This window comes from Aquila chrysaetos, chromosome 24 (assembly GCF_900496995.4).
Source record: "Aquila chrysaetos chrysaetos chromosome 24, bAquChr1.4, whole genome shotgun sequence".
NCBI lineage: Eukaryota > Metazoa > Chordata > Aves > Accipitriformes > Accipitridae > Aquila > Aquila chrysaetos.
Genome location: NC_044027.1, coordinates 18,731,411 through 18,747,638, shown reverse-complemented (window position 1 = coordinate 18,747,638; position 16,228 = coordinate 18,731,411). Strand labels below are relative to the sequence as shown.

Below are 16,228 nucleotides of genomic sequence, written 5' to 3'. Positions count from 1 at the left end.
AGTGGGTCCATTCATTAGTTACTAAAAAACTTCTAAAATTTCTTTGTGAGTTAGTAGATTATGTTCATAGCAAAGCCTTTTGGTTTTAGTCTTTGTAGTGGTATCAAACATTTGCCTTATTTTAACACTAGGGGTCTCATACGTCTCATTCAGATACCTGGCAGTTAATATTACCAAAGTCGAAAACAGCTCACTGTGTTCTTTGTCATAGCTTTCAGCTTTTTGTTCTTTCTCTTTCCATAGCATTAGTAACGATGGGAGTCCGTTCCTTTCCCCTTCCCCTGCAGTATTGAAACTGTAGTTAAGAATGTTTTACATTGAAGTTTATGTGTAAATGCAGTCATTTAATTTAAGCTTTGTGCTCACCTGATTCTAATGGTAAAGTCATTTAAATGATTGTAATCCAGTGTTCTTTTGTTTCCGCTACTACTTCATTGTTTGTAATTCTGTGCATCTGCCCCAGTTTCTTCTGTGCTATTTCCTCCTTTGCTGTGCAGTCATAAAACATTCGGGTGTTCATCCCAAGCATTAGGATCAATTGTCCTTTTTTTAAAGTATGGTACACTTAAAAGAAATTAAGGTTCTTATTTGGAACATGTTCCATAATGTATTCCAGTACTGGCTACAGCTTTTGTTTGCTCTCCTATGGTATGTGATGCAGTACTGTAGTATCAATTGTAAATAGCCATTAGACGGATGGAAGGACCTTTATCTTTAGCCTTTCCTATACCCCTAGTTATTGAAACAGCTCTCACTGTCTTTATTGCCTCCTTTATATCTTCCATGAGAAACCATTTTTTAGCAACTGATGTTTATACTACTGTTGCCATTCATTGCCATCTTTGAATAATTGTTTTTTCCTTTTTGCTATAGTAAAATGTGGTAGACATTCCAACAGTGTGAAATAAAAATAAGGAGTCTTATGATGAGACTCCCATTTCCATTGCCTTTATGTAGTAGAACATAATAGGAAAATTTAAATCTGGTAGCGACAGTATTGATGGACGTTTCTACTTTTCTCCTGTAGGAGATTCTGGATATACAGCTAGGTATTAGTTCTCAAGATGATCAGCTGCTCAATGGAACAACTGTAGAGAATGGGCATCCACTAAAGCAGCACCAGAAAGAATCTATGGAACAGAAGAGACAAAGTTTAGGTGAAGACCTTGTGATTCTGTGAGTGTTAGACAAAACAGCAGTGTGTGCCAGTATTAGACAAACAGCAGCAGCAGAATAGTTGAAGCATGATTGTTTAAGGATGAGCTACGTACCTACTCAGACTTGGATTAGACACCTGCATTGTGTATACATGGTGAAGTGAGAAGAACCTGTTAAGAAATAGAATTAGGTCACAAATATGAAAGTCACAGGATGGTACCATTGTTCATATGCATTGTTGTAATTGTATATACTGAAACGTGTCACAGCTGTTAAAAATACCTTTCACAGTAAGCAAAAAATGCAAAAGTATTTTTATAGGTAACAGAAATTAAGACAAACTTCAAAAGGTTAAATGTCATACTGTTTGCACAAATCTCCATAGAGAGGTAGTTTTTAAAATACACTATTTTGGGTTTTTATGTTCTGTAGTCTTTAATGTGTAATGCAGCCTTTGAACATGAGGCAGACTACTTTTACCATCTTAAGCATACCGTTCCATAGTAAGATGTTTAGTCTGTTGCTAAAAATGAGTTTGTCAGTATTTATTTAATGCACACAATTCAGTTCCGGATACTTGTGCATGTACTTGTTTAATATTTGTGTAACTTACTTTTCTCCTTAGGGAGGAGCAGAAAACAATCCTGCCCGTAACTTCTTGCTTCAGTCAGCCGATCACAACATCTGTTAGCAATGCAAGCTGCCTGCCCATCAGCACATCAGTCAGTGTTGGCAGCCTCATTTTGAAAACTGCTCACATTATGTCTGAGGATAAAAATGACTTTTTAAAGCCTGTTGCAAATGGCAGGATGGTTAACAGCTGAAAGGCATTCATCTTTCCAGCTTGTGACCACACCATGGAAGCATTTACACTAGCTTTTTATATATATAATATATATTATATAATGTATATTTTTTTTAAAAAAAATAATATTGGGGTCATGCATTTCCTGTGGACTCTTTGATACTTCAAGCCCCTCTCGCATTAGCATTCTGAAGAAAAAGAAACTTACTTTACTAGGGTAAGGCGTTCACTTTCCACAAATGAATGGAATTTGGACATTGTTTTACTTAAGCTTAAAGCAGCTTTTTATGAGTTTGTAGCAATCCGGTGCGGTATCTGAGCCATTCTTGTTTAAAATGGCTTCTGTAGAAAACTAACAACTCAGTTATTTAAACTAGCAGGATCCTACAATGATACATCTAGTGAAAGGAAGACTAACTTATTTGTCTCTATTTTGTTTCATGAGAGAAGAAGTTGTGTCTTGTTGCAGCTGCTTTTTCTTTAGTTGTGGAACTTTGCATGGAGTATTGTTTCCTGTTTGAAGACTGAGAGGTGGAGATTTGGACTTGAGACTTTTACAGGGTTAACACACCATTAGCTTTGCACTGCTACGTTATTTGCAGGTCTGTGGTGCAGTGCTTTGCTGCAGCTTTTTGTTTCCATTCCCTCCCTGCCCCTGCCAATTTCTGCTTTAGTACTGTAGATACATATACACAGGCTACTTGTCCAAGTAAAGTTATCAGAAGTAAACCAAGTGCCTAAGTCCTCCAGCTAATGTACTAGGTATTGATTTCCCCAAGTTATACATGAAACAATTTTCAACCATTTTGAGAGGTTATGCACTAATGTAACAGCAATTTCGGTTTTGTTTTTTGTTTTTTTCTTTTTTTTAGTAATAGTTCTCAACTTGGAGATTATAGAATCCAGATGACTTGGCAAAAAGTATCAGGTGCTCTTGGCTTTCCTTTGAAAACCCTGTATGTAGTGTTTGCACTGACTAACAAGATGGTATTGCTGTTTTTTGTACTGTTTTGTTTTTAATTTAAACTAAATATTGGGAATTTAAGGCGGTTATATTACCTTTGTTAAATGTTGTTAATCATAATTTTGTGTTCAGGTTTAATTTTTGCTTGTTCAGTGGCAACTTATTTTCAAAGACCTTGAAAATACAATAATATAGCATTATCTGACCTTCAGAGTACTGAAAAGTGTATGAATTTATGCCCTGTTAAGATGTGACTGAGAATCATGTTAGACATGTCAACTGAAAATTGGTTTTCATAAATACACATGAACTAGAGCCCTGGGCATATTTTTTTGAGAAGCTTAAAAATCGACTTTTTTTTTTTTTTTTTGGAAAAGAAAGCAGGACTCTCCCTCCTGATGATTATTACTATCTTCTTGTTTGTCCTCTTACTTTTCTTTGTGACAAGTTTTACATTTTTTTGTGTTTTTATTAACTTCTGTGAAGTTGTTTACTCTGAAAATTGTACTGGAATATTTTAAGCCAAGCTGATCTTTCACCAGGTGTACTGCATGTAAGGGCTTTTCCTGCTAGCAAAATGCTTAAAGAGGATCATGTTACTGGTCGTCTGAGTTGTTATTTTACAAAATCACAGCTATGTGGTCGGGTAAGATTTTGATAACTGTTTTGTGCACGCTTCTGGGGGGTGGGGGTTGGCATTTCCCTGAGGGTTACTGATTAGACTAAGTAAATATTGGTGTTTGATATCTCTCCTAATGAACCTGTCCATGAAATAATTATGTTGTAAATATACCTGAAAATCCAAGGGTTAGTTTTGATATTCTGGTGTCAGTATGGAAGATCTTACACATCTATTTAATACTCAAATGTAAAGGAATGTATGTAGAAAAACAGTCAAGTAGTCTTTTCTTAGTTTCCTTTGGCTGTTGCTGTACCTTCCTATAGCCAGTGCCACCTCATAGCTAGGATTAGACTGATGCTTTGTTTCACTTGCAACTTGAAGTGAATGGATACAAGAACCAGACCACCTTTGTCACCTTAACTTATTTCCTATTGATGTTAACTTTAACTTAGAATGTTAGACATAAATATGATTGTTGTATATTTTATACCAAGACCATTCTGTAAATATGAATTTATATTACTTTTGAAATGCTTCTGAGATACTATTATTTGCTGTACAATGTAATTCCAAAACAGATATGCAAACAAGTATGTCTCTTTCATGGATATTTAAACAGTGAGATCTTCCATGTTGAAGGTGATGTAATTTTTTTAAAAGATTTTTAAATTTTAAATTGCTATTTTGTTACAAAAATAGAGAAAATATAAAGGTTTGAGAAGTCCTTATTTGCCCTCAGGGAAAGAGCCCTCTGTGCACCAGAACTCCACAGAACATCTTCAGCATGATCTGAGGGTGAATATATACTACATAAATTGATTGTGTATTTACCTTAACTTTTTAATTTTAAAATTGCAATTTTAAAAACTTGGTTGTGCTCTGCTGGAGGGGGATTGGGATAAGCTGCTTACACACATTTGCCTGTTTGTCCAGTGAAATTACATAAGCCTAACATATTCCTGCCAACCATATTGGCGTATTTAAGAACAAATGTATCTATATACTCTTGTCTGCAGCAGGAGGTCCCATGATATAGCAGTTCTCTAGGATGACCATACACTTCATATGGAAAGTTGGTTCTTAACTGAGGCTAGGTTTTTTTTAGTTGAAATTTTAATATATAGAATGACAGGCAAAAGAATTTGAGGGGGGGGGGGGGTTAACAGCATGCCAGCTTTGTCGTACGGTTTTAACGCTGACTGTGTGGGTTTTGCCATGAAACTACACCCTCCAGTGCCCTGACAAGGAGAAGCTACAGGTGGGAACCTAGTTCTGGCTTGCTTTGGTGAAGTTTCAGCCCTTAACCCTATACAAACAAGTATGTATTCATTTGTCTAGTTGTAAATCAGGTGCCTTTGGGCTATGGAAGGGCTTATTTTCTGACACTGAGATATAGTGACTTATCTTTGTGTGTTAATAGCAGTGATTCCCATTTAGGTTTTGGCCTAGCTTACCTGTGCTGTCAGAAAAAAAGGCCCATAGCAGATTGGGGAAAGAGATTGGCTCTTTTGCTTTGCTTGGACAAGCGTTTTGGGTTGTTTTGGTTTGAGGTTTGTTTTTTTGTTTTTTCCCCACTGGGGGTACAGCAGGGATTTCACATGCAAGAGATACAGGAATTATTAGTATCTAAGTTAATTGTGTTGCCTCACTACCTGGATTCATTCCTTGGTTTGCCTCATTTCCCACATAGGTCTTAATAGAGACTAATGCTTGTGCTGGGAGAATGCTTGTGTGAGAGTAATTATCTGTACATTCTTAACATATACTTATAGCAGAGTGATTGCCCTGCTACTGATATTTTGTTCCTGTAAACAGGTGACAAGAAATGAATCTTAGTGTTTATGCAGATTTTGCATTGTAGAATGTATACTAGACCCTTCAAAGGAAAGGTTAGACTCTTTGCAAAGCAAACTGGCGTTGGTTCTTGGTAGTCTAGTACAGGGACACTAAAGTTTGACATTTGATTTAGGAGAAAAAAAAAGTTGTACGCAGCTGATTACGTTAAATAAGCTCTTAAGTGCTCTTTGTAGAAGTCTAATTTGGAAGGTTTTAGTGCTTCAATAACACAATTGAAATTTTAATTTATCCTGTACTCAAGAGCTGAATGCTGTTCTTGTATAATAGTGTACTAGGCTGGATGAGGTACAAAATAATGCACAGTGGTCAGAAACAGCTGAGGAAAGAACGCTTAGAATAACTTGATCTAAACTCAGAATAGTTCCAAACATTGTTTTTGTTTGCTTTTTTAAAGCACAAGTTGTCAAGTTGTACCTGTTGCTGTACATAAACACTGTATGCCAGCAGCTCCTTGATCATATTTGTGAACAGACTTTTCATTATTATTAGACTGTTATTAAAGGAAGATGTTGAATTTGAGAGTGTAACAAAATGAGAAACGATCAGATTATCTATAGTATGTAAAAGTCCATTCTTTATGTTGTAGTTTAATCCCTTGGTTAGGAAATTCCCTCTCATTGAGGGACCTCTTCTGCAAGCAGAACACAATAAATGTGCTTTTTTAAATGACCCAATTTTCCAGTATAAATGAACAGCTGACTTTGGCAGTAGTCATCACCGTGCATCGCTTTGCTGGCAAGGGAGCACGACAAGGAAAAAAAGAAACAAAACTGTCAGTGGTGAGAGGAAACAAATCTAAATGATCAAAATGACCGATACCCGAACATAATCCTACACCCCGTTATTTAAGAAGGATGCTTGTGGAAGCTTTTAATCACTCGAGATTAGCTGTAAAAGCTGAAATAAAACAGAGCCTGGCTGCATTTATTACTGCCAAAAGCCAAGGTCATTTGCACATAGCCCATCAATTTATCCAGAGTAGATCTCAGTTAATCCAAGGCATGGAAATGCATGCATTTTCTTAGCTGGGCAAACAAGTACATTATACGGTAGTTGTGATACAACACATGTGGCTTTTATTTGTACTGCACATACCCACTGTACAGCCACTCAGAAGTATTGTGGTTAGCTTGCAGCATCTGCTGTCCGCATTTATACTGTTTACTGCGTATTCTTTTCCCTGGAAGTTTTAAAGAAAATTTTTTTTTTCTTGTTGCATTGATTACATTTTATAAATTTGCTTAGCTGGAAAGTTTGGGAAAAGAGGCCTGTTTGTCAATTGTACAACCGATTGTGAAGCTCTAGTGTGAATATTTTTACGTCTGTATTAGACATTTTCTTTGCAAATCTATTGTTCGATTGAAATGTAAATGAAATAAAAGATGGTGTACACCCATCATGTATAAAGCAGGCACCATCGCTACGATGGATTTAATGCTCATTTTTATGGCGCATTCTCAGCTTCTATTTAAAACTATAATTTAAAAAAAAAAATCTGTAAAATGAAATGGGGATATATGGGGGAGTAAATTCTATTCCGTTTATTTCGGTTTTGAGTTCCCAATGGTAATGTTTCCCTTGGTGTTAGAAGTAGGGGGGCCCCGTGGCGGGGCGGTGCCGTGTGTGTTTGCTGTAGCACTGAAGTGAAGAGGTTTTAGCTTTGGCTGGTCACGGAGTAGAGCATCCTGGTTTTCAGTGTTTGAGAGACTTGATGGAAGAAGTTTGCAGTATTGACATGTATTTGCATGCACGAATAAAAATTATTTGTCCACCTTAATTGCCTCTCTGCCTTCAAAGGGGGCGGGGGGAGGAGGGGCGGGGCGGGGGGGGCGGGGATTGGCGGTTGGCTCCACCCCTATCCCGTCGGGCCGCCTCCTTCCCGTCGTGCCCAGCGCCGCCGAGAGGCAGACCCGGAAGGCAGCGGGTGAGGCGGCGGCGGCGGCGGCGGGACGGGCCTCGCCGGGGTTGGAGCGCGGTTCGCGTCGTGCCCTGCCCCGGTGGGCTTGAGGGCGGCGGGCACACGGCCCTGAGGCGGGGAAGGGGCCGGGCGGCGCGGCCCGGGGTGCGGGGAGGGGGGGGGGGGGGGGGGGGGGGGGGGGGAGGCGGTGAGTCCGGGAGGCGGGGGGAAGGTGGGCCGAGCTGAGTGAGGAACGGACGTTCGGAGCGTTTGCCCCTTTTCTGCTGAAACTAAACCGGGTTTTTCTGCCGGTGCCCCGGCCGAGGAGCCGCGTTCGCGCTTGGCGGCGACGCGTTGCCGTGGCCCGGGCATGGCTGCAGCCTGAACCCGGTGCCGCGCTGCGGCGCTCGGGAAATCGCCTCAGTAATCCTGGGCCTGCTGGCCACGGCCACCTCCGCCATAATCCGCCTCGTCTGGTTTTAACTCTTGCAGAACCTGCTAGCGGTTGGCAGAAAAACTAAACGCCCTACTTTATCCATAGGTTGCTCGGGGTGTCTTTGTCAAATAAGCATTGATAGGGCTGACTTGGAGAGCCCTGCAGAATCGTCAGCTCAAATCAACTGATTTGACTGCAATTGCTTTTTTTTTAAAAAAAAGATACTTTGTGGACATGTAGACGTAGTTCGTGCATCACATGTCGACAGCCACATATCTGACCTTAGTGGCACTCCTTTCTACACCCGTTGCCCCTCACCCTGGAAAAAAGAGTAATTCTCAGGCATTTTACATCTCCATCAGGATGAGATCCGATCAGCAGCTCTTTTAGAGGGTTGCGGTGGAAGGAGTCAGTGGAGAGCAAGCCCCAAACTCTTAAGGTGCTCCGTGGTTCTTCAGCTTTCCATCCCTTGGAAACGTCTTATCTTTCTGTTCTCCCGATGCAGGAGATGTACGAAGTCTGTAAATGCCGATGCTGTCAGTAGCTTTAGAGGGTGGATTCCGCTGCTGTTAATTTCTGTTTAGTAGAAGGTATTTTGGATTAAACAAATGTTTAACTGGGGAAAAGTGAGGATTTTTAGGGTAGTTGCAATCACTTTATCAGTGTGTCAGCATCTAATTTCAGTGTTGTCCGTACAAACAAGATGCTGTTGACTTCTGTGAAGATGACCAGTGTGGTCAGTGGACAGGCAAAAAGATGACAGACGTGAAGATCTTTCTTTTGACATGTTATATCTTAGCTTGGAAGTGATGTTCATGAAACTGTAGCACTGACTGCACTAAGCATTTATGTGTTCTGTCTCAATACTTAGAAAGTATGTTTTCTGTGTTTGAGAGTAACCTTTTTTATTAAACAGCAAACATGGTTACATTTTCTTTAAACGTCTTTCCTTGCATGCCTTATATTATTTAAATGTGCTGGATTTCTGCAAAAGTTTTTTTGAGATTGTTGTCGACAATTTGAATTAATATAGTCTGAAATTTCTTCTTCCAGGTTTTGACAGAAGCTTGTCTCTGAAAGACTGGAAAGGAGAAAGGTCAGAACATTTTAATTTGATTAATTACGCTGATCATTTTTCAGGTCAAATAAATCATTAAAATAATGCAAGTAATACTGGAAACTTAAATTTCAATAACTGGGAAAACAATCTCACAGAGCTGTCCAAGTGAGGCTGATAAGACTCCTGAATCACGGTTAGAAAATTCATTCTCTGTGAGTGAGAACACACATAAAGTGTTTCTGCACTAATGAGCCTCAAAGCAGTTCTGTTAGTAAAGGTTTTTAACTTAAGTGAGTTTGAAATTGTGACTAAGAATTAACTCACGTGACTGACTGTACTGTAGGCTGTTTGATAGTGGGGTGTAAACTGTACTTATGTGGCTAAAAAACTGCTCTGAGGAGGTAGAGGGCTATTGTTATGCATTTAAAGTGGTGTCTCGTGCTGCATATTTGAATAAGAGATACATTCTCTGTTTTGTTAATTTATTTTTTAGAACATAATGACTGCTTTGGATGATAAACTGCTTGGTGAGAAGCTCCAGTATTATTACAGCAGTAGCGAGGGTGAGGATGAAGACAGTGAGAAAGAAGATAAAGAAGGCGAGAGCACCATTCCTGAAAGCGTTGGGGAAGTAGAGCTTAGCAGCGATGGCAGTGCAGTCAACACAGGTATCATCATATCAAACTAATTGTTTTGTAAATACTTTGTTTATTGGAAGATTCACGTGTTTTTCTCAAATTCATTTTTCGCAATGAAAGTCCTGTTTTTATGCATACTTGAGTCAGAGATTGATCATTTCCTGGCTGTAGTCTAACCTTATTTTTAATAGCCAGTTCTTTATTTTAATGTTTCACTTCGCCTCTGAGAGACTTCGGCATTATATCTAAAGCAGTTAGGCTTTGCATACAAAGCTGATTTTTACAATTTGGTTGATAACGCATAAATTTCTTTCCTGTAAGCTGCACAGTTGTTAACCGCTAACAGGTGGGTGCTGAACAACTACATGAGGAACAGAGAGAAAGTGGCCAGGCTTTCTCAAAACACCATTCTCCACTGCCACTGTCAGAGACACAATACTGGTCTGTGTGGATCATTGGTGTGATCCAGAGGGTATTTCTTATGTTCTTATGAAAGAGTGGCCCTTTGTGTTGTACGGTTTCTCTAAGAACGATGAAAAATCTTCCTGCATGTGTTCACATCTTTCACCTGAAGGAAGAATGGAAGAATTATACTACTATACTACTCTATACTACTAAACTGGTATACTTACAGAGGACCTGAAGAAGCAACTCCGCGGGGCCCCAGCAGCAAGGTAACACCAAGGTGCAGTCTGTAAGAATTAACACTATTGTACATCATAGAATGTACTTCTGTACAAAAGCATTGGCAAACTTAATCATACTTTCCCATCATTATTTTTGTTCTTATGAAAAGCCATGCTAACAGTAGGGGAATTCTTGAGCGCTGGTGGTTCTACTTCAAGAGCACAAATGCTAATCTTTGGAATAATCTTTGGGACCATTATAAGAGTGGCCTAGTTAGATAATCTTTAGTCTTCTTAGGAGAAAAACATAGATACAAGCTCAAGGACATGTAAAATGGCAAATTACTTTCATTTCAACATTTTGCACAGTATACAAAAAGTTTATGACAGCACCACTATTTTACTGCTGACTTATAAATTATTACTTGAATTTTAAATGATAGGTGTAATTTTATTACCCTTTTATACAAAATGCCTACATATTTAATTTCAGGTCCCAAAGGAGTCATTAACGACTGGCGAAGATTTAAACAATTGGAAACTGAACAGCGGCAGGAGCAGCGCAGAGAAATGGAACGACTCATAAAAAAGTTATCTATGACATGTAGATCTCACTTAGATGAAGAGACTGATAAGCAGAAGCAGAAAGAGCTTCAGGAAAAAATCAATGGAAAGGTAGCATGGCACGAATGAGTTAAAATGCCACTCAAATGTTTAACATTTTCAGTTTCATCATTTGTGTACGTGAAGCAGATAGGAGTCCTTGTTCTATCAGTAGATATGTATCGTTTCTCCCTAGTAAACAGGAACACAGCAGCGGTGTAAGAGGTGCACTGTAATTGTATTTGCCAGGTGTTGTCAAGCTTAATTATTTTGCATTTCAGTGGTATTCCAGGAGCGTTGCATTTGCCTGTGTTAAGAAATAAGCGATTTAGCTGCTATACCAAAGAAGTCCAAATCCTTTTCCCAGATTTCCCTTATCTGTTTATCAAATAAGTCAACTTCAAGGGATTAATACAAAGAGTTGTACAGCAAACCTATGAATACTGCCTCCTGTGCCTAAAACAAGAGTTTAGGAGTCCTTACTGATTTCGTATTTAGTAAGTGGATGTTGAGAATTTAGCTTTGACTTTGAGCTACAAAGATAGAAGGCGTTGGAAGTAGTGAATGGTTTTAATCAACTGAGCTGTATAACTAGCTCTTACGGTTCTAGTCAGAGAAGTTACTAATTAGCAGACAGCATTTCTTGCTTTCAGCTGATGAGAGTTGGCCACACTGTCCTATACCTTGAGTGATGCAAATATTTTTAACAAAGCAGGTGAACAGATAGGAAATGCATAAAATCCTGTTAACTTTAGTTCTACAGACAAGATAGCGCATTTGGTTGCCAAACAATGTTAACTGAAAAACTAAACGAAAAAGCTAATGAAAAAGAAGCTAGACTTAGATCAGGCGTGGTATCCAAATCAGTGCTCATAGCTTAGTGAAAGCACATATCCGCCATTAACCTGAATTAAAGTGGGAGCATGGAGCAGCCACTTGTGTTACTAGTGCAGCTTGTGGAAACTGGAATACCCAAGGCTGAAATCGCTTTTCCCACTGGACATGGTTTCTAATTAGATCAAAATGGAGTATAATACAGAGGGTGCTTGAGCCTTCACGGCTTGCACTTTGCTGTTATTAAAGATGAGTGACCCATATTAATCCTCTTGATTTAAATTCTCATTATATAAGTGACCCATATAGTGACGCAGATCTTTTTCGTGTATCTTTGTACATGTTTTTTAGATGACATTACAAGAATATAACATGATTCACAATGATGAAGATGATGAGGAATTTTTACAGCGATACAGGAAGCAGCGAATGGAGGAGATGAGACAGCAGTTGTACAGTGGGCAGCAATTTAAAAAGGTTTTTGAGATTACCAGTGGAGAAGCATTTTTGGACACAGTTGATAAAGAGCATAAGAGCACACTGATCATGATCCATATTTATGAAGATGATATCCCTGGCACCGAATCCCTGAATGGCTGTATGATCTGCCTGGCTGCTGAGTATCCAACAGTTAAATTTTGCAGAGTAAAGAGTTCGCTCATTGGTGCTAGCACTCGCTTTACTAATAATGCTCTGCCAGCTTTGCTGATCTATAAGGCAGGTGAGCTCATCGGCAACTTTGTGCGAATCACTGACCAGCTTGGAGAAGATTTTTTTGCTGTAGACCTGGAGGCTTTTCTTCAGGAATGTGGTTTGCTTCCAGAAAAAGACCTAGTGCTCCTGACTTCTATACATAATCCATCTGCATGTTACAGTGAAGACAGTGATCTGGAAATAGACTGAACCTCTTATGCCAAGGGCCATTAGGTGTAGTTGTACTGTGGGATGTTCTTGTGCTAGGGATCATGCTCTTTCTTCCGTAGTGTGGGTATGTATTCTTCCCCTTCATGCACTTTGACTTTTGCTTGTTAAAAATTTGTTAAAAATACTATAAGGGATTCCTAACGTTTTCTTAAATTAATTCAATAAAGTACACACTAAAACAGTCTTGCTTTTATGCAATTCAAATGTATTTTACTAAACATGAAGTTCTAACACAAGTCGGTAAGTCTAGGAAATTGTGTGTTCTCATCTCCGTTCTCCGAATCACTTAAATTTTTTTTTTAAACATTTTGTTCTCAGATCAGCTGTGTATGGTCAGTCTTCTTACAGGTTTCCTGAAATTGTGTAATGTGAATACCAGTTGGATTGAGACATGGCCACCTACTCCCTAAGACAAGAATTGAGACTGCAAATTTTATAAGCATTCAGGACTTATTATTAACCTGGAGTTGAACTGCTGCCAGTTAACAGTGCAAAGTCGCATCTTCCATTCCCCAATTTGCAGTCCCCATTTTGGAAGTACCTTCTTGTTCCAGCACTTGGCATCAAATATTTATTCCTAAAAATAACAACTGCCCGTGAATTCATCCTGAGAATGACTTCAGCTGGAGAGAGTTCTTCTTCCTTTAACCTTGCCTGAGGCTTAAATGAGAAAGTCTTCTTTCAGTTACAGTTCTTAATACATTCTTGGGTTTTAAAATACCCACCCTTAGAGTTCATAGTAGTTGCTTCATCAGAAAATGATCTCTGCCTTCTAAGAGAGAGACTGTCTATTATAAAGAGCTCCAACATGTGTGCTGAATAGCATCAAGGAGAATTTTGTTGGCAAAATTAGGATTTGAATAACCTCGGAAATTCGTATCTCTGTAAAATGACTAAATCACTGCTAAAGTTCATTTTTGTCTGCCTTCATATTACCTGCCTCAGCTGGGTCATCAGGTGTATTTTGAATATTAATAACTCCTGGACCTGACAGATGACTGGATGGCTTTGTGGGAAAGCAGCCTTGAGCCAGGAGAGCAGGTCACCATTAGAGGAGTTCAGTAGCCGGCCCATTTTTTCACAGCTGATTCCCTTTTCTGAAGCTCAGTATCCAGTTTCTGCACGGAGTATTCAGCAGGATCCAAAAACATTGCAACTGTCCTGGTTTTCCTCTGAGGGCAGCTCCTTGGGAGCATGTTTTTGGTAGCATGGATCAGTGGAGTCCACTAACAGAAAAAAATCTTGTGGGGCAGGAGTGAAACCTTTGTGCAGACTGCAGTTTTTCCTGCTGTCCTTTGTAAGAAATAACAAGTAACAAAGGCCTGCTCAAAAGCATCACAACAGCTGTTTCAGTTGCCTAGTGACACTGATCTTAAAGTTCTCATCTTCCCCAAAAACACAGGGTGACTCCTGCTTCTGGACACTGAGTAAAAGCCATCCAGCACTGCCTGAGCCCATTTGTCTCTTTATGAACATTATTGCTACTGAATGCAGCAGCTGCACATTATGCTTCCCTCTTGCAGCACCTTTGTCATTACCATTTATTTGTCAGTGATTACGTTTTCATTAAGGTGTGTTTGTTTATTTTGTTTGTGCTCTACTTCCTTCATAAATCAGACATAATATGGGGAAGTAATTTTCAGGGTTTCTATTACATTGAAGTTCACCCTGCCTCCAGCGAGTCTGGTGCTATGTAGCTGTGAGATAACCTGGGTAGCATTTGAAGCCTTTAGCAATTTATAGCGAATGCAAGCACGAAAACCTCTGATGATGCAGAACGAGGTAAAGGCTTTATTGGCCTGATTATGGGGTGGCTGAAGTGCTCGAACAATGTACCTAGCACAAACGAGCCCATTGAATGTGTGCACTCTATACCTAGTTATTATTTAATTGTTTTCTACATACTTAATTTGATATTACAACATGTTTGCTTTCTCACGCATTACTTATTTTGCTTGTTATTTTTTAATTTTGAGGAAAGTAGACTATCATTACCTAAATATATGACCCAATGTAATGCCATGTTTAATGATTAAACTTAATTGCAAGTTTTATGTAAGGCACTTTAGAACACCAGAAAGAAATGCAAATGTCTCTGTGTAAGCACTAGGTTCTTAATAAGAACAGATCTTATGATAAAAAAAAGAATTTGTAATTGTATCTATTAGAACTGTGTTTTAAAAAGTAGTATAAGCAGAAAAATAAATAATTTGTAATTAAAAATTACTGGATTGGCACAAATTGTAGCTGTTTTAAGGAAACTGGCAGAAATCCAGATTTTAAAATGTGGTAAGAGATTATTTCTTTTCATCTCAGGACTGCAGAAGAAAAACGTGAAAGTTATATGAAATTAAATCATTGAGCATGGATATCAGCACATTTAAGAAAAAAAATCAAAGTAGCTGTAATTTATATTCAGGATGAGATTCAGTGAAGTGTGTCGTGCAGACAGAGTGCACATTAGCATCATAATAAAACCTGGCTTGGAGAGGGGGTCGAGGAGAGCTGACTGCTTCCGTTGCTTTGAAGTTTTATTTTTATAAAGTGTTTTTTTAACCCCTGTGGCAGCAAAACTGTAACGGGATCAAAACCTCTCCTGCTGCTCTATGTTGGATGGCCTGCAGCAAGGTGACTCCTGGTTATTAATCTCTCATGCTCAGGTATATGACAGATGGTTTACAGTGCCAGTAGCAAAAAGGAAAAGAAAAAAGGTCTGAATCCGATTAATCATTGATCTGGAAGAATATAATAAGCACAAGGGAGAGGGGGAGAGGGAGAAGATGTGCTATAATGCTGCTTCTGATTCTCAGCACAGGCAGCCCAACTGTGAGAAGGAAGGGGAGGCTGGCAGCGGCTGCGGAGAAGCATCACTGGCAGTGCTGGGCGCTGCTGTTGCTTTTGTCCATTCTTGTAGCTAAATCCTTCCAAACTGACCAAGCATGCCCTAAAAAATCCCAGAATTCTTAATGGGCATTAAACAATGTAACAAAGTAAAACTAATTTAGAATAGGTGAGCTACTAATTTGTAAGTGTCTGTCCCCTATCCATTCAATACAAATAAAAACTACAACTCATACCAACACTGTATCTGTAAATGTTTTGGTTGAAGTGTTAAAGTCTGCTTTATTTCTCTAATTTTAGACGTGATCCTGACCTGCAGATTAAGAATTGGGGTGTATTTATATACCTGTATGGGGGACTAAAGTGAAAATGAAATTGTATGAACACCTACATATGATAAAAGTGTTTTGAAACATCCAACTTGGCATTGAGAGCTTCAGGTTTTTGGTTTGATGCAAGTGCCTCTCCTTCCCCCAAATCCATTGTACTCTCACTGTCAGAACTTCATTTAAATTGATGCATTCCTACTAAATGGTTTGGTTTTGAGTAAAGGATGCTTTTTAATTTTGTCAAAAATGTTTCATCTATCTTTTCTGGCACAGCAGCTTCCCTAGCATGTAACATCGTTCTTGGCAGAAAGCTGATAGATTGTGATAGTGGGTTTTGGTACTGTGCAGGGCTCTGGTGTGGCGGGTGGTAGAAATTAGTCAACTCTGATGGGTGAAGGGGCTGTACGCTCAAATACTTTGTCACTAGCCCTTACCTTGCCTTGGCCAAGTGTTCTGCGTGCTGCTAGACACCAGCTGAAGTTAGGGAAGAGTTGATTTGCCCAGCCACTCTCCCTGGCTGTTGAGGAGCAGCTCCCTGTGCACCTCCTGAAAGGGTTTCTGTTTGCTGGACAGGCAGCGCATGCAGCAAAGCTGCGGGAAGGAGCGTCCAGAGGCAGCACGGGGCTGTGAACCT

General features: G+C 39.3%; 2 protein-coding genes across 14 annotated transcripts in view; both read left to right on the top strand.

The window, feature by feature from the left end:
- The window catches only part of RC3H2 (ring finger and CCCH-type domains 2), a 33,134-nt gene extending 23,728 nt beyond the window's left edge, over positions 1–9,406 (top strand). For 4 of the 13 annotated variants that reach the window (XM_030001172.2, XM_030001170.2, XM_041119588.1 and 1 more), the window contains 2 exons: positions 1,028–1,176; positions 1,784–2,915. In XM_030001172.2, the coding sequence (XP_029857032.1) occupies positions 1,028–1,176; positions 1,784–1,982 (348 nt within the window). In that variant the 3' untranslated portion in view covers positions 1,983–2,915. Of the gene's footprint in view, positions 1–1,027; positions 1,177–1,783; positions 2,920–3,469; positions 7,184–8,792; positions 8,836–9,292 lie in introns of those variants that run through there. The other 9 variants (XM_030001173.2, XM_041119590.1, XM_041119587.1 and 6 more) reach the window with 8 other exon arrangements.
- Positions 9,299–15,500, top strand: PDCL (phosducin like). The gene is made up of 3 exons (XM_030001176.2): positions 9,299–9,467; positions 10,557–10,738; positions 11,852–15,500. The coding sequence occupies exons 1-3, from the start codon at positions 9,299–9,301 to the stop codon at positions 12,401–12,403; spliced, it is 903 nt and encodes a 300-aa protein (XP_029857036.1). The 3' UTR covers positions 12,404–15,500.
- Positions 15,501–16,228: the final 728 nt, after the last annotated feature.

Bases quoted from the DNA above. Each gene is read 5' to 3' on its own strand.
- PDCL (XM_030001176.2), top strand. From the start codon at position 9,299: ATGACTGCTTTGGATGATAAACTGCTTGGTGAGAAGCTCCAGTATTAT. The intron at 9,468-10,556 runs GTATCATCATAT...ATTTAATTTCAG, and splicing joins TGGCAGTGCAGTCAACACAG to GTCCCAAAGGAGTCATTAAC. The intron at 10,739-11,851 runs GTAGCATGGCAC...CATGTTTTTTAG, and splicing joins AGGAAAAAATCAATGGAAAG to ATGACATTACAAGAATATAA.